At 37.0% G+C, this 21,934-nt stretch overlaps 1 protein-coding gene across 1 annotated transcript in view; it reads right to left on the bottom strand.

The window, feature by feature from the left end:
* Positions 1-21,934, bottom strand: part of DISC1 (DISC1 scaffold protein) — a 132,965-nt gene that overhangs the window by 90,325 nt on the left and 20,706 nt on the right. Inside the window, 3 exon segments of the mRNA XM_041485507.1 lie at positions 4,907-5,095; positions 15,760-15,862; positions 20,717-20,771. Of these exon segments, the coding sequence (XP_041341441.1) occupies positions 4,907-5,095; positions 15,760-15,862; positions 20,717-20,771 (347 nt within the window).

Raw genomic sequence — 21,934 nt, forward strand, 5'->3', positions numbered from 1 at the left:
AGCATCAGCTCAGAGTAAAGGATGCTACCAGCTGCACTGCCAGTCCATCCCTGCATCACCACCAAGGGTTTTACACCTTCTGTGAAAGCTAAACAGAGGAACTACTGGCTAAATTCTGCAGGATCACTGTCTGAGCAGAGACAGCCACAGACATAAGCAATAAGCCATTCAATTGAACCACTCACTTTAATGACAACAAGCATTTCATAAAGGTGTGACAAGCAGAACTTAACGACCTCGCCCAGAAGTAGAGATACAAAGAGACTCGGAGCAGCTTCTTCTTCCTCATGGAACCCCATCTGTTACACACTATGTGGGTTTTCCTTTAATGATTTATTTAAACAGAAGCAATCAAAAGGTTCAGCTCCTTAGTTTAGAATCAGATAATCGCTCACATGGAGGATGAACTATAGAAACAATATGGAAAGCCCATTTGGTGAAGAAAAACTAGCATTAAAACCACCACCTGAAAAATCAGTCAGCAAAACATGGAATAATTCTGGTTATGTCATAGGCACATGGGTTTATGTCATACTTGGTTGGTATTTTTTGCAACAATATAAAATGGTGTAAAATTATTAATAATCTTTAGACATCTTCAAATAGTATTGCAAAGACCACTTACAGAGAAAAATAGAGAAGCATTTGTATTACAGCTATCATTAAAAACAAGCATTTAAACAAACAAAACCAGGTTTCCCAGTGAAAAGTACACTGCATGTGTTTGTATTGTAAGACTTTGTGTTGCATCTACCAGAATAAAAATGTCTTTGAAATAGAATAAAACTGCTTTGTACCAAATGGTCATTAACACAGTGATAAATCACATCCTGTACAATTGTATATGAAGCACAGAACCTTCTTTTCATAAATATTTCAGTATACAATAGCGAGTATTACATTAAGCAGCACCACTAGTTGTTCTTGCTGTCCACACAGTATTAAGTTTTAGACTAATTAATTGCATCCTTCACAACAGTCAAATGTTCACCTTTTGGAACAATGACTATAAAAACAGCAGAATTTTTATTATTCTTTGAAGTACATTCTGAACACATTTATTCCTAATTAGAATTCTAAAGCCAAAACATTGGGGTTTATTTTATTTTTTAAAAAGCAGATTTAAAAAAAATGAACTCCAATAGGTTTTTCTTCTGTTAAAAGGACAAAACACTGCGAGATATTCTGTGCAAGCATGCAGAGTGTGTGTATTGAACAAAAGAAAGTAAAACTGAGTGTGATAGAAATTTCCAGCTTCCCCAGAAACCCCTCTGCTACATCTAGTTTGTTGTTTAATAAATGTATCTGTACAATTCCAGAAAGCTTTACTGTACAAGCAGACTGCTAAGAGCTTTAGGACTTACACTAGCAATTTCTAAGACAATAAAAGTCATGGATGGAAACAAGAGTTGAGCAGAGAGTATGAAATATCAGCCTTCAAACAGTAGTTTGTGTTTTGGTGTTTTTTAAAAGAGTTTAAAAGCTATTTTCATGTGCATGAAAGCCTTTATTTTATATTTCCTCTAGAAATTAATGCATTATAGAAATTCTACTTACCATGACTTGGCAAGCACAACTTAGCAATTAGCTCGGGAAGCACGGTGTCCCCTAGCTGTGTGTGTACACACATTACTTACAGGAGGTACTTTCCCAAAAGTGTAATAGGGGCAGAAAAAGGCTGAGAGCAGCCAGAAAAAGAACTCAACAGACGAGACAGGAAAACTTGCCCATCAAAAATGGTGATGAGGAAACCACAACAAGAGGGTAGGTTTCATTTCCAGCCCTGGTTTACAAATGCCAATCAACCCAAGCTGAAATTTATAAGCACAATCCAACAGTTTGGCAGACAGGCAAGTAATTAAGCTTCACTTGTCTGGAACACAAGTTTGGTTGTTTTGGGCTGTAAAAGCAGTTCTCTTCTTTGCCATAACAGAACCTTCTGACTTTATAAGACAGGTCTGCTCAGTGATCAAGCACAAGACCTTCAGCGATTTCCCCAGAACCGTCACGTCTTCTGCTGTGGTCCAGAAGAATATAAAGCTCACACAGAATCAACAGCACCACTTGGTTTCACATGTTTATTGCAAGAGATTGATTAAATCAGGATTAATGCTAGACCATCAGCTAGGAAACTTTCACCACCATTTCAGGTAAAATTACATGACCTCTAAGTCTCTGGATTTCCTATCTGTAAAATGGCAATACAAGTTGATCACTTTTATAGCAGTGTTTTGATGGCCTCAGAAGAAAGTCAATGTCTAAAGGGCAAGTTAGTACTATTCATCCTAAAATGCTAATACGTAGCATTACTTGTCAATGCTTCTATTATCCAACATGAAAAGCATATTTTTTAGCATCTCTAAAAATACGAAAGGATTTTTTGTCAATTTTCCTTCATAGAGAGCACTGACAGCTCTCAGTGCAGTAAGCCAAGCCTGATTTTTGCACTACATCTGCAATATCTTTTATACTTGGGCAGCTGGCACAGAGTGAGAAAATTCATTAACATGCTAATGATGTGTCCTATTTAAAATTCCAGCTCTGATTATTGTGTGATTAAGTCTCTTCCCTTGACGTCTGCTTCCTTATATCTGCATTACTGTGAGAAATCAACAATTATTAATGAAATAAAAAATAGGTGACCAATTTATACACAAGACAAACATACACACATATTTTAGCATTTAATTTTTTTTGTCTAATTTCTCTATACAAAAGAGTATTATGTTCAGAAAAAAAATAATCTAAGTTTTCAAGAAGCTCACAGGCACAAAACAACAATTCAAGTGCCAGATGACACAGAAATAGACATGTATAGGACCAAACCCTAACCTAGTGCACGGGTTGGGCAGGAACACAGAAAAAAAGGCAGAACTGCCTTTCTCTGCAGCAACACAGATTTTATTGGCATAAATAAAAGACCAGGCCTAAGGCTGTGATGTAAGTCAGGTCAGCTACCCTAACTCAAATCACACCTTTCACAGTGCAGAAAAAGCCAACACAATTATCTCCAGTTCTTTCAAACAACAGCAAAACCAAACGGCAAGAAAATTGTATTCCAATTCTTTATGCTTTACTCTCTAAACGTACAAGTGCTGTGCAAAAGAACACTGTTCCACAAAGGTGGCCTCTTTTCCTCAAGACACCATCTGCATACTGTTTTCCAGAGAGTATCTGGAAGCTTACATTCAATTAAATGTGTTGATATCAAACTCATGCCAGTGTTCTCAAATATTTTCATTTTTTAAAGGAGAAAATAAGGTTGATCACATGTAAAGGAGGCAGGGAGGACAAAGAGGGAAGATGTCAGGTTTCAATTTATGTATCTATGACTAGCATCTGCTTGACGGTATTTTATTTTAACACAAGGATAAATTTCTCCTTATGCCTACAGAATTGCAGTAAATTAAAGGAAAATCTACAGAATACTTTGTATACTTTTGAAGTATTCAAAATATTTTGAATCTACCCAGTATTTTGAAATTTATTGTCACAAACTGTGGTACACTAGAGGTCAGGTAAAGAAGGTATCTCCTTTCAGGTGTATAAATGCAAAAGGGAAGAGTCTATGAACTTATAACATTTCTGTTGCTTCAGCAAGCATCTTGCACAGACTTGATTTAAAACCCTGCTAAATTGAAACACAAATAAGAATGTACATGTATATTATAGGAAGTTTATTGTCCTAAAATAAAAGAGAAACAAAATGGGCTGATTAGAAGGTCAGAATCTTTTCAACTCTCTTGAAAATCCAAGGAAAGAAGAAGCATTGCCTGATGTGCATTTCTGGGTTTGTATCACAATGCACTAAATTTGAGGAACCATTTTTTAAAATTTGATTTATATTCTAGAAATGCAAGTTCTTATCTAGAAGTGTGTGTGTATATATATTATTCTTTGCATTTTTAAAACATTGTCTTAGATGTATCAAGCTGCCTACAAATCTTTTTGTTTCTAAGACAGCTCTGCTTATCCACTTGCCTATGAAGAAAATTCATATGCTTCTAAAACAAAGGCACCTTCCTGTCTCCACCCAACCTACTGCTCATAAGATCCTGAAAAAGGAAAGACATTTCAAAATCCTAAAGCTTTAAAGTAGCTCTCAGAATTGTATTTAGTTTAGAGATAATTAGAGTAACTGTACATTTGTAGTCAATCAAATATCACTAAGCCTTTTCATTTAAGCAAGCAGCAAGGCCATTTTATCTGCTTCAACTTCAGGAGTGAGTACAGCAGGTAAGAGAGTAAGTCAAGTCTAGGAATGACTTTGCTATTTGATAATTTGTCAGTAGCTTTCCCAGTAATTGGAGACAACCTCCCCAATTCCACCACAACACTACAACCCAAGCACACTGCTCATAGTTGTGTGAGAGCAGGACTTGGCAAGTTGTTTAAACTCCCCTTCAAACACAAATTTACTATGAAAACTCTTGCTTTCAGAATCAGGAATCTCTTGCACCTCATACATTCAGAGCCACCACCAAATGTGCTATATACGTATGTACTAAACATTTGGTTTTATATACAAAAAATGTTCCTATTGTCACAACCAGACACATCCACTGCTTCTGCATAAGGACTGCGTGTTCCTCTGTATGGGAACACAAGCACAGTACCATCAAATCTGTGATAAAAACGGGCTTAGAAAATAAAGGTTTTGAGAACTGGGCTAAGACAGATTTCAAAAAGAGGTGTATTGCTGGGGTATCCCTTGTTCCTCACGGCCTCCCCCAACACCAGAGGAAGGATGAGAGAATATTTAACATACTGCTTCTCTAGGTCATTGCCAGACTTTCCTCAGAGCAACCAGTATGTTTTGTGAAATGCAGAATGATTCATCAAACCCAGCACATCTCCAGGAGATCAGATCTGAGCAAAAAGCTGTAACAATCTCTAAACTACTCACCAAAGGCAGTCTCTCCTTGTTCAAGTTCTTGTTTCAGTCTGGTGTAATCATCTTTAATTCTCTCTAATTTTCTTGTATTTCTGGCACTCAGAACCAACAGTTCATTGAGAAGTCCTTCCAGTCCCTCTTTCTCAGATGTTAATGATCTTATTTCTTCTGCAAGATCCTTCGCAGTGCCAAAATTACTTCCTGCATGTTTTGTGGGGGGCAGGGGAAGAAAGAGGAAAAAGACAATGAGACTTGCAACATCAGTAGCTTACACAGCAATCCTGGGAAATTAGGCAATTATACTCAAAGGGGAAAAAAGAAAAACTGCTTTGCAAGCATCCATATCATTAATATTACAAGAATAATAATTGTAACTGATTTAACCTTGCACACACAGAAATGGTATTTTTCTTTAATTATTGATACAATTTACATTTTTTCAGGAAACCTGTTCCAAAGGGTTTGCACTTCAAATAATGTCACACTGTAATTCAATGATTGTTGCAGCGTGATCTATCAGACCATTTTCTTTTTTTGGAGGACCCCTCAACGCACAGTACATTTGAAATAGAGGCTGTCCACCTGCTGGACCCTGAAGTCTTTCCTCCCTGAACAAAGCAGCCCTGTGCTGGTTTTTGTAACAAGCACCAGAAGGTTGTTTATGAATGACACATTGCATTTCTTAAACAGCCTGCACCTCAAGAAAAGACCATGGGGAGATATTCTTCTCAGAGAACACATTCAGAAGTCACAACTCTCCACTTCGGGCTCTCCCTGAAGAATGAAACGTCACAGGCAGAACGTCTTGGCAGTACCAGCTCACACTGTTATGGAATTTTTTTAAACGTCTGCTTCCTTTGGACAGGGATGCAGAGTAAAAAGTTCAACACCCAAGTGGTTTAGAGTGCAGCCTAGTAACATTTATCCACTTAACTGTTCTGAAAACCACTTTTATAAGCAGCTGGAGAGGAATGTTTCCTTACTTTGCAAAGAAGTCTTTTGTAATAAATAGAAAAGGACAGTGAGATATTCAGCCATTAAATTACTTTAAATAGCAGTAGAGTAACAATGCTACATAAACATAACTGTACTAGAATCATTTTAATGATTGAGATATTTGGCTGGAGGGAAAAAAACCAAACCAAAATATACACACAAAAAAGACAAACCCCACCATCACACTTCAGTCTAAAGAATTCTTGATAAAAATAATTTCCATATAGAATTGCCCAATAAAACAAAGAAGATCTTTAGCATAAGGCTTAAGCTGTGATATCATCTTAAATTAGCAAAAAATTTGGTGATATGATCTAATAAGTGAAGGTATTTAGTAAGTAAAGGCACTTGGAAGATTTAGCCTTGAAGCAAATATTAACATAAGCAATATGTTGCTTAGACACAACAGATCAATAGAAAAGTTTATTTTCAAATATTAACATACAATTCAAACAACCAAATCCACATCAGAATATCCTGAATTATGGCACTACACCTTTTTGACCTGGATCAAAGTGTTGGTCACAAAGCCTTAAAAGGAAACAGTTTGGCTGCTGTTCAGTTTCTTCAAGGCAAGGAAGCAAGAACAGGATGCAAGTGTTCACACTGGTCAGAAGATGGCAAACCACCACCAGCAGCTGCCAGGAGAGGTTCCATTCCTCCAGAACGTCAGAGAGAATAGGAGCACTTCCACCAAACACCTACAGCCACTCTCCTGGAGCAAAGGCACTGTTGCAAACTCAAGTGTCTCTATGAGGGTAGGTGTGCCAAAGGGAGTTTTGCACTTACCAAAATTTTGGAAAATACTTCATCAAATAAGTCAGGTTTGAAGACTGAACATTGCTAAGCATTTGGTTTTTTGGTGGTTTCTTTAGTCCCAAGGCTATGATAGTTTCATTCAACATCTTCCTCATTTAAAGGTGACATTTTCTTGTTTCTTTTTAACAGGCCAAAAGTCCTTCATTTCTAATTCCCAGTTAAAACCCCATTTGCCACTTCTGTCTTACAATTACAAATAAATAACTATAAACATGCTTTACAAATTGTAGGATCATACGGCTTACCAGAGCTTTACTGGGAAACAACAGCACAAATGTTATTACCCTAATTTGTCATGTTTCCAAATGGGCAAAACAAAGCAGCAAAATAAGCAAGACAGAATCACTGACAAAATGGCAAATATTCAGATGCTTCTAAGGTAACAAGACTTGAGGCCACCTTTATCCACCTGAACTCATCCCAAGCATCAAAGCACAGGAGCCTTAATAAAACATGAAGGTGAGAAAATCTTCATTAGAATCTGGAGCCTGCTGTTACATTTCAGAGGACAGCAAGGAAAAAGGTATGATATTGCATATGCAAGTTTTATATATACTGAATGGATCTGAATTCCCAGAGGAGAAGTTTATATTGAAACTGAGGCTATAAGGAAATGGCACCAGATACAAACCCAAAAGCAAAAGACACCCTACCCGCTGCAGCTTCCCAGGACAGCAAAAATGTCTGCAAGTCTGCAGTGAAAATTCAGAAGAACATATAAATACTCAGGCATCACAAGTACCATTATCAGCGAGCTCTGACCTTAGTCCCAGTAACCAAAGTTACTGCTTTCTACATGCCACAAGAAGGTTGATTAAAAAATTAATATATAATGCATAGCTGCTAGCACTGAAAAACATGCCCTTCTGGGCTGGTTTTTTGTTGTGGTTTTGTATTGGATGCCATACAAACATTCTGAAGACATATGTCAAGATATTTTATTCTGCTAATGCTCTCAAAATATTAAAAATCCTCTTTTTGGTAATTTAATAATTAGTTTGCCTAAGTGAACACAGTAGCTGTTACTTTGTCAGCCACTGGGAGCTATGTTTTACACAGCCATACCAGTGAGAGGCTTCTGGTTGGCTGATGTTAGTTAAGTCAGTCTAACTCTTCCCAGGAAACTCAAAAACCATGCAGCCAATAGCACTGCTTGCTCAGAAAATACATACAGAGAAAACAAAGCTAAGGAATTAACACTCTAAGACCAAAGCTGAGATTCTGGTCTAAGCCAGGACATGGGACAGAGATTCTGTGAAGGTGACTGAAGAGCAAGATGCCACTTTTCCCATCTTTCTTTGTGTTTCACAGTGATGCTTGCTACGGATGTGCAATTTTAGCCACTGCATCCATGTCCATATAAACACACTGGGTGAAAACTGGGGCAAGAAACTTGCAGTACCCAGTGCTCTGAACAGGTAATGTGCTTGCAGTGCACTATCATAAGGAACTGAGCATGTACACTTCACTTTGAGGCACTGAACATTACCATTATCTCAAAAGACAGCAACAAAAGAAGTTAAATCTTCCTCCTTAATCTTGCCCTCTGGGGGTCTCTCCTCCCATGCATCCTTCATCCTCGACAGAAAGTGACATCAGGTAAGCTCCAGCAGCTTGATGTGAATGCCAAAAATACCAGCCAAATCGAACACAACAACCCACACAGGAAAAATAGTAATTTTTTTTTTTAAATCTCCAGGCAGAAAGTAGCTATAGAATTGCTTTTACTTAGTGTAAATATTAGTATGTTTCCCTTATTTCCTCTATTCTTAAAATTTTACTTGTATGGTTACAGCTAAATAGTACTCTGCACATCAATATATTTTCTATAGATTTAACCACAAACTCATGCCCATTATAACAACTCGTTGTATTTTTACTGTATTGGGCAGATTGTTGCCCATTTAGTAGTCATGAAGTAAAATATTATCATTTTGATACCATTTGCCAACAACAAATTGATTAAAAATACAGCTTGAAATCTGTGTGATTTTACAAAAAAAAAAAAAAAACAAGAAATATGTTATTGATTAAACTTTATTAAATATTTCCCACTTCAAAATATAAAACAAAGTTAAGGGTCCACAAATTTTTTACTCACAATTTTTCTCAAATTTATGGCAGAAGTTATATACATTCATAGTTACCATTATTTATACTTGAAGCAGAGAGAGAAGTCTAAGCCCCACTGAAAATATATTCACTGTAGTACAAACAAAAGAGTAATTTTTTTCATTAATAATAAAGCATATCTATTTGACACTAGCCTAAATGTAACAAGGAATAGACTGGTCATTCTTTATCATTATCTACAAATTAATTCTTCATATACTTACAGCACTACCTTTAATAATTAATAAGTGAAAATTTGCATTTTAGCTCAAGGCATTCGCCACCATGGTATTTATCAATGGTACTGGAATTCAAGGCTGAAAATCTTCCACCCTGTGATTAATGAGGATACAAAGTGATTTCAACACCACAAAAGAAATGGAAGAAAATAAATATCATTCACCTACACACAAAGGAAAGGGGAAAAGCTAAGGACATGACAGAAATGTAAGATTCTGGAAGGACTGCCAGTGTGTTTGCACCTTTGAAAAAATAAACTGCAAATGAGGGACAGTCTACCAACTCCTGAAACATTTTACAGAAATCACATTTGAATTGCAATTATTGTTTTTAAGCAATAACACATGTCAATGCTTTTATGAAGCATAACACAACTACATGATTGATATGATTCTGAAAGGTAAATATCAGCTAGAAGGTGAGAGACCCCACAGACATACATTTGGATGAGCAATTCTCAGTCACAGAGTGCCTCTTGTACCTGGACTGAATCTGTCACCATGGAACAACTCAGGAATAATTAAAAAAAAAAAAAAATGAGGGGGCGGTGGGGTGCACAAATAAATAAACCCCAAAATAATAATACTTCAAATCAGTAGTAACAATGGAGAGAGAGAGACATCACTGTCCCCTTCCATAAGTGTTTTCTCTCATGCACTCCAGACCACAGCACAACCTCTCTACAGGGTGATAGCACCTTCTCTTCACAGTTCTCCCATCCAACATGTCTCCTTTGAGCACAAAACCACAGAAAAGCACCCGCCAAAGAGATAACTTGACCTTCTCTCCTGCTCCAGGGACAGCTGCTTAGGTAAGAGGAGTGAAAGAGAGTAAATTTTTTTCATGACTGACTTCTCCAACAGAAGAAAAGATTTTCTGCTGTCTGGTCACATATCATGCTGGAACTTCAGCTACAATGAATTACCCTTGAAGTGCACTGAAAGCCAGTAATATCCAGCAGTCTGACTTGAAAATGAGATTAAAAAGACAAAAAGCATAATGTCCTGGTTTCAGCTGGGATAGAGTTAATTTTCTTCTTAGTGGCTGGTACAGTGCTGTGTTTTGGATTTAGGCAGAGAATAATGTTGATAACACATTGATGTTTTTAGTGGTTGCTGAGTGGTTATTAGCCTAAAATCAAGACAATCTCAGTTTCCCATGCTCTGTGAGCAAGTACACCAGGAGCTGGGAGGGAGCACGGCCAGGACAGCTGATCCAAACTGGACAAAGGCATATTCCATACCACAGAACATCATACTCAGCAAATCAGCTGTGGGGAGTTGGCTGGGAGGGACCATTAGCTGCCTGGAAATGGGCTGGGCACTGGTCTGTGGGTGGTAAGCATCACTTTATAGGTATTGTGCATCACTTGCCTTTCTTGGACTTTATGCTTCTCTCACTCTCCTTTTCATTACCATTTATTATTGTTATTTTTATCATTAGTATTATTATATTTTATTTTGCTTCAGTTATTAAACTATTCTTATCTCACCCACAAGTTTTACTTTTTTCTTTTTTTTCCAATTCTCCTCCCCCACTGTGAGCACAGAGAATGTCCACATAGTACTTTACTTCTGGCTGGGGACAAACCACAACACAGAGCTGTCTGAGGACTGAGGGACCACGTGAGAGTTGGTTTGGGGGACTCACTAGCACTATTTTTCAAATGAGTTAACAGGTGTGCCAAAAAGTACACCAATACATGGTAGCAAATTTTATTTCATGGAGTATAAAGTGAGTGTTGTGGGAAGACATGACCATACACAGCATTGAATGCTGGAACCAGACACCGCAGTCATGAAGTAGAATTAATCTGAATATGCCTCTAATCCATCAACCCAGGCTGCTGCTGCAATCAGGAATAGGAAATTGTGGAACCAGATAGATCATCTGACAAGATGCAGCCCTCTTTTGGATTCCAATTCATCAAAAAACTGAGCCTTCATGAGAAGGCACAAAGAAGCATTACTATTTTTGCCTCTAAGGCTAGGCGAGTTCTGCAACCATTACCTCAACCATTACCTCAGTTCTCAGAAACAGAAAAGCTGAAGAAACCAGGAATACCACTACCTTCCAGTGAAAGAGAAATTAAGAGCTGCATGTGGCACATCTGGGGAAGAACTCAACATCATACCAAGAACTATGTGTCCACTCATATTTCTGAATGAAATGACAGACGACAGCAGGAGCATGAAAACGAGGCATCCACATTAACATAAACCACAGACGGATGGCTGAAAATGTCCTTCTGTCTGCACTGGCACCTTCCAGCCTGATGGCTCTGCCCCCTCTCTAACACACTCATTCCCAACAGGAATACTTAGCACCAAATGTGGAAAGCTGGGGGCTCTTTTTGTTGCAGTTGGATCCATGCAGAATTTGCCCTAAATGAGCACCAAACAGCAGCCAAAGAGGCAACAGCCCTAAAATTAAGCTTTGTGAAATATGCTATCTTGTATTTATCTCATGTTATTTATAAAACTATGCTTTTACATTGACATAAGGGAAAAAACTTATTGAACTGCTGGAAATCATCCCACAACATCATTCCCAAGCAGCTCCCACTTGCCACTACTTAATGAAATAGAGGTAATGATATTTATAGGACCATGACACATGGTCTCTTACTGGTATAGACAATTTCAAGATTTTCAGTCTTCAAGTCACCTCACTCTAACTTCTGTGTTTGGGTCTGTATTTTCAAAAACAGAAAGTTAACGACATGCATCTCATGGATAACTACATAATAAACACTATTTCATTCATGTCTCCTTACCTTCCCATTAATTCACTTTCTGGCTATCTAGTCCCATGCTAATATGCATTCTTAAGAGGGAAAAAGTTCTCAAAGAGTTCATGAAAACATTGTAAAATGCACCTCCATAAACCTCTTTTATTCAAATATAGGAAAGAGATGAAAGAGGACTAATAATTCATTTTAGTTTGCATCTTCCCTCCTATTCCCAAATTATTTTCTCACTAAGGAAACAACAGAAACACACCATTTCTTATCATTTCCTCTTGTACAAAACAGCTCAAAGTATGAAAATAAGTTTCAACAGTATTTCTACAGTTATGTTCACACTTGCTTAAACATCATCTCATTTGAATTTTCTTACCAGCGTCAAATTATTTAATCTGAAATTTATTCCCTAGAAAAGTTTTGTGCTAAACAGTAACATGATACTGAGAGAAAGAACAGAGTACCAGGTACTGTCACGTTCTTCCCATAACTGACTACAAAATTTTATGAGCGTGTTAAGACCCACTGTAAGAAGCAGCTGTTGGAAAAATCACATGCAGGTTTCTAAGCATTGACATTAAAGTGGCTTTTTAATAATTAAATAAATATCTACGAGATGCTAAACTATAATAGTTCATTGATGAGAATTTACAAATGTGCATATCAACAGTAACATTTCATGACATCAGGAGTACTTGTTACCTATAATTACCTAAAGCTACTGACTTAATAAGTGGAACAATATAGGATCCTTCTAATTATCTCTGGAGAAAAATTCTGGACTAGCATCTCCAGAGGATTAACCATTAGTTATTTGTCCCAACAGGCCAATCAGATGTAAGTGAGCTGTTGATATAAAGGTTCTGAATTGTAACTGTTGATAGAAATACCTCTTGAACATGTAAGTATGGGCTTCTTTTATTTTTCCCATAAGAAACTCACTGAAATTTATTTTATGGCCTTCAATAATCCAAATATTCACAAACTTTCTTTTTTCTCTTGCAAATTTAATTTTATAATTCTTCCCAGGATGAAATAATAAGAGGGAGAAGCATTTATATGCATAGTATTGTCTCTTATGTTTTTACAGTATCATTTATCATACAGCCTTAAATTCCATGGTGTTGCATTGAGAAGACTAATAGAACTTGTGCTTGCATTGCATTTATCATGGTGTTTTCCTCCAAAAATAATATCAACTATATTCTTACATTTTTGGTGCAAATACATCAATACTTTAAATCAATGTATTTGTATTAGAAAGTACAGTCCATGTAGCAAATGAATGTTGTCTGAAGCTGTCAAGATAGCCATTAAAGGCTGAGGTATATATCATGCTTTCCAAGTCATCACATCATTAAGCCACCACATACAAGCTCTGAAAGTTAATTTTCACTTAATAACTCTATTCTTTAGTTCATCTAATCAAACTTTTGGGATAAAGTCACCTTTTTGCTTTGACACTGTTCCAAAGTCACTTAACTCTTACTGCTTCCTCAAGAAAAATGCTACTTTAATCAAAAATGATGTGACAACTGTATAGAGATAAACGGTTGTTCTCAGTATCCATTAGAATTCCACTGAAGAAACTGTCTGAATGAATGATCTAACTGCTACATAAGAAGTAACAGACATTTAACCCTGCCTGATGTTCCCAGACTAAATGAAAACACGTAAATACCCCACTAAACTATATTATTACTGCATATGCACACTATAATTCTTTCTGAACTTCATGCTGGTCCAAGACTGTCCTTAAATAATTGCATATTACCCAATTGAACATTCTTCCAACTCCTAGTAATTGAGTATACCCAGGCTGTCCATTAACACTGTTGGCTGAGAGACCAGGGAATATGCACATAAAGTACCTTGCTTAAATCTTAGCCAGTATTTAGAATCTTCTTCCTTAAGAGGTGTCATTCATTTACTCCTACCACAGGAATATACAGAAATGAAAGCAATTTATGTTTCTCCATTATCCACTATCCGCTGGCTTTGCCTTAGAAAGTTAAAAAAAAAAAACAAAAACAAAAGACAACAACATAACCCCTGCTATTTTTATCTTTTCTTCCTGATTTGCTTCTGTGCTAGCTAGCTGCAACTCACTCTGTATCTTGGCTTTTATGATTTTATTCACCTCATGCTCTAAGACTATTTCTGGTGTTTTCAAATGTTTTTTTTTTCTTTTTCACTTTCAGGCCTTCAGAGAAATAATTTTCTTTTTATTCTTGTATCTCCCCTGTGTCCTCTGTGTACAGCTCTGCATTTTACATAAACAAGTACCACCACATTGACTAAATGTATTTGCATCCTACAGATACATTTACAGTTACATCTTACAATGAGGTAAAGAAATTACAGTATCCACTGTCACCAAATTATCCTTAATCCTTGATTTTTAACCATGACACGCAGAATTTTGCCTTAGTAAAAAATTAAGATTGTACCATTTGCAGTCATTAAAATTCGCTGAAGCAAGAATAAAAAAAGAAACAGTGCAGTCCTTATCAGCAGAAAGAAATTGCACTGATACTTCTTAAAAAGCATAGAAAGCAGTCAAACAATTGTAAAAAAACAGTTTATAGAAGGAGCAGGATTAAATTGACTTTGGAATTCATACCTGAAACAACCAACCTCTTTCAAGAGCTAACAAGTATAAAATGCTGTTATGAATGCCTTGGAAATGATCCTCAAGCTGTCATTCACTCTCTCCAAGTGTCAGACTGAGATACAGCATTTCTGGCCAACTGCTTCCTACATGTAGTCTGTAGTTGCTACTGCATGTCCAGTTTATGGGCTGTTTTGTTCCCAAGCCATAAAACCCCTTTTCTGAAAGTAAGAAAGTCACCTACATTTAAACAGTCTAAGGGTAGAGAAGGACAATTGCCTGGTTTACCTCTTACAGGCTGAGAGAAAAATAAAGAGGATTTCCATTTTAAAAAGGTATTATGAGAAGAAAGGAAATTGAGCATGCTCAGCAACAATACAGGATCTGGGCTTTAATTTCCTTTAAGACTTTGCTCAAGCCTGACTTTATCCACTTCTGGCAAACAAAACATGTGACACTGCCCAAGGTTTCATTTTAAAATCATTTGTGTGTGCAATATAGATTCTTGTATATAATTGAAAAGATAAATCACGGAGAGCTACATCTCATCTTGACATGTATCAAAAACCCTTTAGCCTTTCTTTACTTGGTGTAACACTGGAAACTTGCACTCAATTCCACATTCCCTTATACTCAGCTTCCTCTCTGAGGCAGGTGTTTAGCAGAGAGACACCTACTGAAACATTTGCTGAATTAGAAAACCCACCTCTTCCAACTTAAAAGAAAGGGCTGTGATTTGCCTTTTTTCCTTGGTGAACAGTGCAGCCATCCCAAGCAAGTGGCATGTAAGTCTGTTATGTATCACACTCTGTAATCACATTTCAGTGGTTTACTGGTTGTAAATAATATGCATGAGTGCTCCAAGGATGAAAGTGCTCTTTTGCTGCCAACATTAGTTGTTTAATGATCTGAACAGCAGAAGCTGCCAATTATTGTATTCCATTTTAAAGTGTCATTTAAAGCCAGACTTGTAATTATGATACCTTAGCTATACATTCACAACTTAGCTAGAGAGATCCAAGAATGTAACTTGAGGAGTCCTGGAACAGCTACTGATGATTATACATCAATTTCACCTATGGAAAAATACCATGTGTTTTACATGTTAATGGTATACCTGACAGTATCAGCTTTGCCAGTAGTTCCAAATTGTGGTGAAGGACCTGAAGTACCTTACACAAGGCATGGCATAGCCATAGTTTAGTTCTGCAAGCTGGTCATGACTTCAAGGGATCTACTCAAGCACATGAAAAACTTTCCCTAACAAGCCTGTTATGAAGAGGTCAATGATTGCTCTAATACACTCCTTAACACTGTTAATCTTTCTCATTACTTAAAACTTACCTGAAACAGCCAGCATTTTGGCTTCAAGTAGAGCTGGTAGTTGAGTCTCAATATCATTCACTTTCCTCCTCAAAGTACTGCAGAGTTTCTGACTCGTGCAAACCTAAATTGAGGCAGACAGCCATGATACAGAATTCATTCATGTAAAAGTATAAGGCAGCTGAAATGGGGCTTCAAACGTTCCTGGTTAACAGACATGACATAACATCCTGCAGCAAGGTAAAAAAGCTTAATAAAAAGTGATGTCTTTACAGAAAGACCCAACATTGAATCAAAATGTCCAGGCTGTGCTGCATATTCTATTATTAAAACAGGGGAATGGTATTAGCATTAGCTACCTGCATGAGAGAGGACATGTTCCACTAGTACATACTGAGGCTGTACACAGAAGAATGGCCATCTTACAAATTCTGCACTATTTCAGTATTAATAATCATGCTTTAAGTAGAGCACAAGTAAACCAGTATTTGGAGATTAAAATTCCATAACATACCATGTGCACTGATTTTTATACAAAACATACCGTGCTCTGCATTTTAACTGAAAAAAGACAAAGCAGCCTTATTTTAGGCTATATCAGCTTGATACTGTACTTCAACATCAGGACACACAGATGACTAGGGTTCAGGTTTCTGACTTTCCCTTGCTCTCTTTTTTATATTTTTAACTGGAGGTCCTTCAACAATCAATACAGTTTGGTATTGGGTACATGGAGAGAGAAAAAATAGAGAAAAAATATAAATTAAATTCAGCTGTTTCTGTACTTTTCATTTCAGGGTACATTGCCACCTCAGAAGGAGTGAATGCAGTGTGCAAAATTTATAGAAGTCCCACATATTCAAAAATTTTGGGGTTTGCTCCATATTGCATCATTTTGGAAGGAAAGCAAAATGAACAAAAACCTTTCACTGAATTAAGGCAAATCCCTTGTTCTGGAGGCAGATGCCAAACACTTTCTTAAAATAGTAGCTGACACTTAAGAAAACATTGCATTCATTGGAACAAAAACTAAAGCAATAGTCAAGACAGGCACAGGCCAGTTCTGAAATGATGTCATATGAAAGAAAATCTCCAGAGACCAGTTTCCCTGCCTTGCTTCACTTTTATTTTTCCTTCCTCAAAAACAAGTGCCATGCTTATTAACAGAGGCACAGTTATCACTTCACTTTTTAAAGAGCAAAACTTAGTAATTCTAATGGTTTATCTGTTTGTACAATTAAATTATAATAATTCATACATAAGACTAGCTTTAAATCCTTTAAAATTAATAACACCCTCTTGCTTTGCTAAGATTATCTGTTAACTATAAATGGGTCATTTTTTTTTTGAGTCAACAGAATTATCCTCCAAGCAGTAACTGTTACTCGTAAAGACTTCAGAGTCATCCTATTAATTTAAAAACATATATGGCTTCTGCACCCACTATAATTTTTTAATTCCCAGATATTTCAATTTGTTTGAGCACCCCCTTCTAAGTGACTCACCAGCTAATTCAGTTAAAATGTTTTTAAAACCCCAAACCTGTCAGAGGTGAATAAATGTGCCTAAAAGACCCAAAGGCCATTTTTGTCTCCCATCTCCAAAATAAATCTCAAAGTTTTTAATGACTTCTTTCCAAGCAGTACTCTCTCTTTAGGGGCATTGAATGGCTCAGTGAATTGCAATTAGATGGGGAATCTTTCAGCTCCAGGAAAACTGCATGAATATATCCCATGCTGGTAATAAGTTAAAAGTCATTATCACTAGACAGCTGTTTGGCAATTATGCAAAATAAGGTGGGATGTTTAATCAGTTTCTTGTGAGCACTGTCCACTTTGTAAGCCCCACTGTCAGAACAAAGCTTGCTGGCACTCTTTATTAATGGACCAAAATGCAGGGAGCAGAGGCAGGAAGCCCCTCCAACTCGCAGATGATTCTTCTGGAACACGAGATAAGTAGGTTGCTGGGCCCCTGCTTGTATCTATGTCACATGTATTCTGTAGATAAATGAACAACATTAATCTTCAGACCTATCATATGGCATCGTTCAACAAAACTAAATGAGCAAGTGGGAAAGACAAAGTAATATCCCCTGAACTAATGGCACTGCCTCTGTGTTACATCAGGTCTACTCCATAAGCTCCAATTCTTTTCATTTTTTGTAATTATTGTATCTTCATAACAGATCCCATTAGTCATTACAGTAGCTTACTCAGCCACTAAGGAAAGGTTATTTCTTAGCTAACAAGGATGGTGAACATTCACAGAGCCAGTGTCCTGGGCTTCCAGTGAACACCATCCTTCTCTACCCAGCCTGACTGCAGAGGCCTGTGGTTCCCTGCTCTCAGTGATCAGCTCTGCTATGACCCACAGACCAGCAAGCTCAAAGTCTAAAAAACTCTCTTTCAGTTTCAGCAAAGTGTTTTGGCAGACAAGTATTACTGTATTTATTTTTAAATCCTCTTCAGTCATTTCTTGAAGCTTTTTTAAAGCAGACTTTTTTTTTGAAGGGCTCTTGTTTAGGAATATACCTTATAAATCTGCATTCAGATTGAAACGTTACTCAAAAAAGCAGTCTATCTGAAACCAGTAGGAAGCTGGTTAGCAAAGATATGCAGTATCAAGATGAAAAACAGCACAATATCAAAGGCAAATTTGCCCATTGTCATCCTCTTCCATCTTTCCAGCTTATGATGTTAATCTAAAGCAGCAAAAACAGGGACAAGGACAGCAAGTAAAGCACTGGAATTGACTCTCCAATAATCTCAAGAGAAAAGAAGTTTTAAGTAACCTTCATATTTCTTTAAAACAGCACCTTGGAAAAGATAAAGAAATTCTGCTAACACTGCCTAAAGGAAGGAACAGTCTACCTGGTCTCCCACATAGCACAATCTTGTCATTAGTGAAAGCAGATATTAATTTCTGAAGGAAGGTGGTGAATAAGGGCAGCACTGCCTTCATTAGCAGGCAGAAGTTAGCTTTTGCAGCCACAGCTGAGAACAAGAGAGATGAGGCAGCAAAGGCCATAGAAATGCCAGTGGCACAGGGGAAAAGGATAGACTTTGGACAAAAGAATGTTTTCCCCATACAATAAAAAGGTTTAAAAGACCAGCTCTATTTATTTTGAGATGAAAATAATAGGATGAGATTATATGAATAAACTAAATAGGAAATTATTTGGAGAAGTCTCACTACATGCTTCCTATTTATCTTCTATAACAAATAAAAGTCATCACATAGGAATGGAATAAAATTAAAAGAGCATTTTATCTATTGACAATATAAAGAAAAAAAACCCAAGCTGTGAAATTCTACCTCACAGACTTCTCTACAGTTACCCAATGCTTCAGCTGTTATTGACAAAGTCTCCAGGTACTATGGTGATAAAATAAAACCTCATGAGACATTTTATGGGGAAAAGACAAATTCCATACCTTATGTTTTAGCTTGCAAATAGCTTGAAACAACACTTGAAACATCACTTGAGCTACTGAATGTCTCATTCATTTTAGTAGATGAGCTGTAGGTCAGTTACAGTAATTTCCTTGATACTTTATTCATAGTAACTTAAAAATACAGGGGGAATCATTGTTATAGTCTATATTAATTTTCCCAAGATGTGGGTATAAGCAAGGAATAGAGAAAATGAGATCAAAATAAAGTGGAAGAGAAGGAAGGAGTGGTTATGAGATGCAGTCTTCAAATTATCTTTTTAACAGCGCACAAAGTGCTGGTCAAGATGATTAGAAAAAACAGATGATGAAGGATAAAATTTTTACTGATTTAGGTGACTGCTATTAGAGAAAATGCGAAAAACAAGTTTATTTCAGAGTATAAATTCATTGTTAATCAAAACCCAGACATATTTTTCACTTCCTGTTTCATATGGATCTATGTGAATTGGCTAGAGTAAATGGATCTTTTTTTTTCTAGAGCATCCATGGAGCAACTGGGCCATTTGGAAATAAAACTTTAGTGTTCTACTTCTTGAAAGGAGTCCATGAAATAAGAAAGATAAAGGAAAAGAATTAACATTTCTAGTTAGAAACAAAAATTATGCTAAATATGCTATATAATTTTTCTTTTATTTTTAAAGAGTATGAAAATGAGATTGCTAGCTAGATTATTAGTGAAATGGTGAGGAAAAGAGGTACTTCATTTATGCTCTTCCCTTCACACCAACAAAACTAGTTAGAGAAGAAAGAGATTCTGTATTAAGAGCCAAAACACTCAGCTATGACCATGATTTCATGAAGCTGAGGAGTGTGTTCCTGAATAGAGACCTGAGCAAGAGAATGGATCGTAGTAAAAAAGCTGAGAAAGAAGAGATTACTCTGTAGTGTTGCATTTTATTTAAATGGTATGCTCTGTTTCACCCCTCCAAAATGTATGGTATATTCTAAGTCTGTGGTCCTGCCCTGAACCATCATGTATCTGTAATCCCATTGGCCCAAATCTGATTCCGTGCCCACTTTGATTTTCCCTCTTAAGCTGTGCTAGGGAAATCAGACCCTCTCTTGGCCCTTCTCCTCCTCTCTTGGCCCTTCCATCCCCTAGGCTCCTCCCTCTCCCCCTCCCTCCCCCTTTCCCCTTCTCCCTCAGTAGCCATGCTGTTCCCAGGGATGGGACCCCAAATAAACCCCCATTAATCAGCACCCTCAAAGCCGTGTGGCTTCTTCCTTGCCTGCCTGCTGCTGCCAGCCAACTCACAGCCTAGGGGGCCCTCGGGGGACACCCCGGGGTACCCCCCCCCAAAACGAACTGCTACATTACTCTATCTGCTTCCTGATGTATTATAATCCCTGTGGTTTGTTCAAACAAAAAGTTGGGGAGGCCTTTTCAGTGTATGTTTAAAAATATTTATGTGCAAAATATTCTTAGAAGGAGCAGCACAAAACCAACTTCCTAAAACAAAGACAATATGCATGCTACTATCTGCTTCTGTAAATATTCTGAAGAACTGAAAACATGTACTTACTTTGGCAGTAGTTTCTTTAATGGACATGCTGAACAACTGTTCTTTCTCCTGAAGGCTAGAAGGAATTAAAATTAAATAAATAAATACAATTAAGAAGTTAACCTCTGCTCAACATGGCCAGCTACACAAGACACATTTTCATATGGAAATCAAGTGTTAAGCTGGCTCATATAAACACAACAGACTCAATGTCAAGACAAAAACTATGCTTAGTTTCAGGGCTGCTAATCACGAACCAAAATAACCTTTACAGTTCTTTATTAACAAGTATACAGATTTTACTTACCCTTTGAAACACAATTGTGATTATTTGTGTAATCATAATACCTAAAGCAAACTTAGAAGTTCCCAGCAATGTCCAGGACTGGTGTTTTGCTAGACTATCATCCAAAAACCTAACACAAAGGCATTTCTGACACAAAGAACTGGCAGTTTACTATCCTCTTACAACCCCGTTTTTAACTCTACCAGAAAAGGTTCAACTACAGTCACTTGTTCTCACAGTAACTTTATGTTAAATACCAGTACTCAGTTTCTTTAGATCCACAAAAACCTTCCAAATATTTGTACCAAATTGATGCAAGAGTGGGCTGAAATTGACACATTACTCATGCTTATATGAACAAAATTCAAGGTTTTCTTCCACATATTATAAGCATGTAGGTTTCCTACTTTTCTATTACCAAATCTAAAGTAAACCTGTGCTTTTGGCTCTTGTAAATAAATCCACCATTTACATTTTTAACATGAAGTTCAAAACTCCAAGCAAATCAAACATCAGGAGTTAGGAGAGGGGTTATTTTTGCAAATTTAATACTCCCCTCTCTCTGACTTAGGAGGTGTACACTTTTTATACAGTGTTCAATTACTTTATCACACACTATTTTCTTTTCTGTCAAACACCTCAGTTCTGTATACGTGACAGGCAGCACTCCCCATTAGCAGCATCTCAATTTTTCCTCATGCCTGTGTTATAAACATTCTCTTTCAGGACCTACTGTTACTATTTTTCCCAAATAAGAACTAATTATATATTTCTGAGCTTTTCTCCAGTGTTAGGCATTGAAATATCCAAACATATCAGAGACACCACTGGATTTATTTCAGTGATACTCCTGCATGACAAGGCAGTGTTGTATTAATTTTACAGGTGGAAGAAACAAAAGCCAGGGTTATTCAGAAGGCACACTATGACTGAGCCCCTGTTTTGAGATGCAC

Source organism: Pyrgilauda ruficollis, unplaced genomic scaffold (assembly GCF_017590135.1).
Source record: "Pyrgilauda ruficollis isolate IOZ18807 unplaced genomic scaffold, ASM1759013v1 scaffold70, whole genome shotgun sequence".
Classification (NCBI taxonomy): Eukaryota; Metazoa; Chordata; class Aves; order Passeriformes; family Passeridae; genus Pyrgilauda; species Pyrgilauda ruficollis.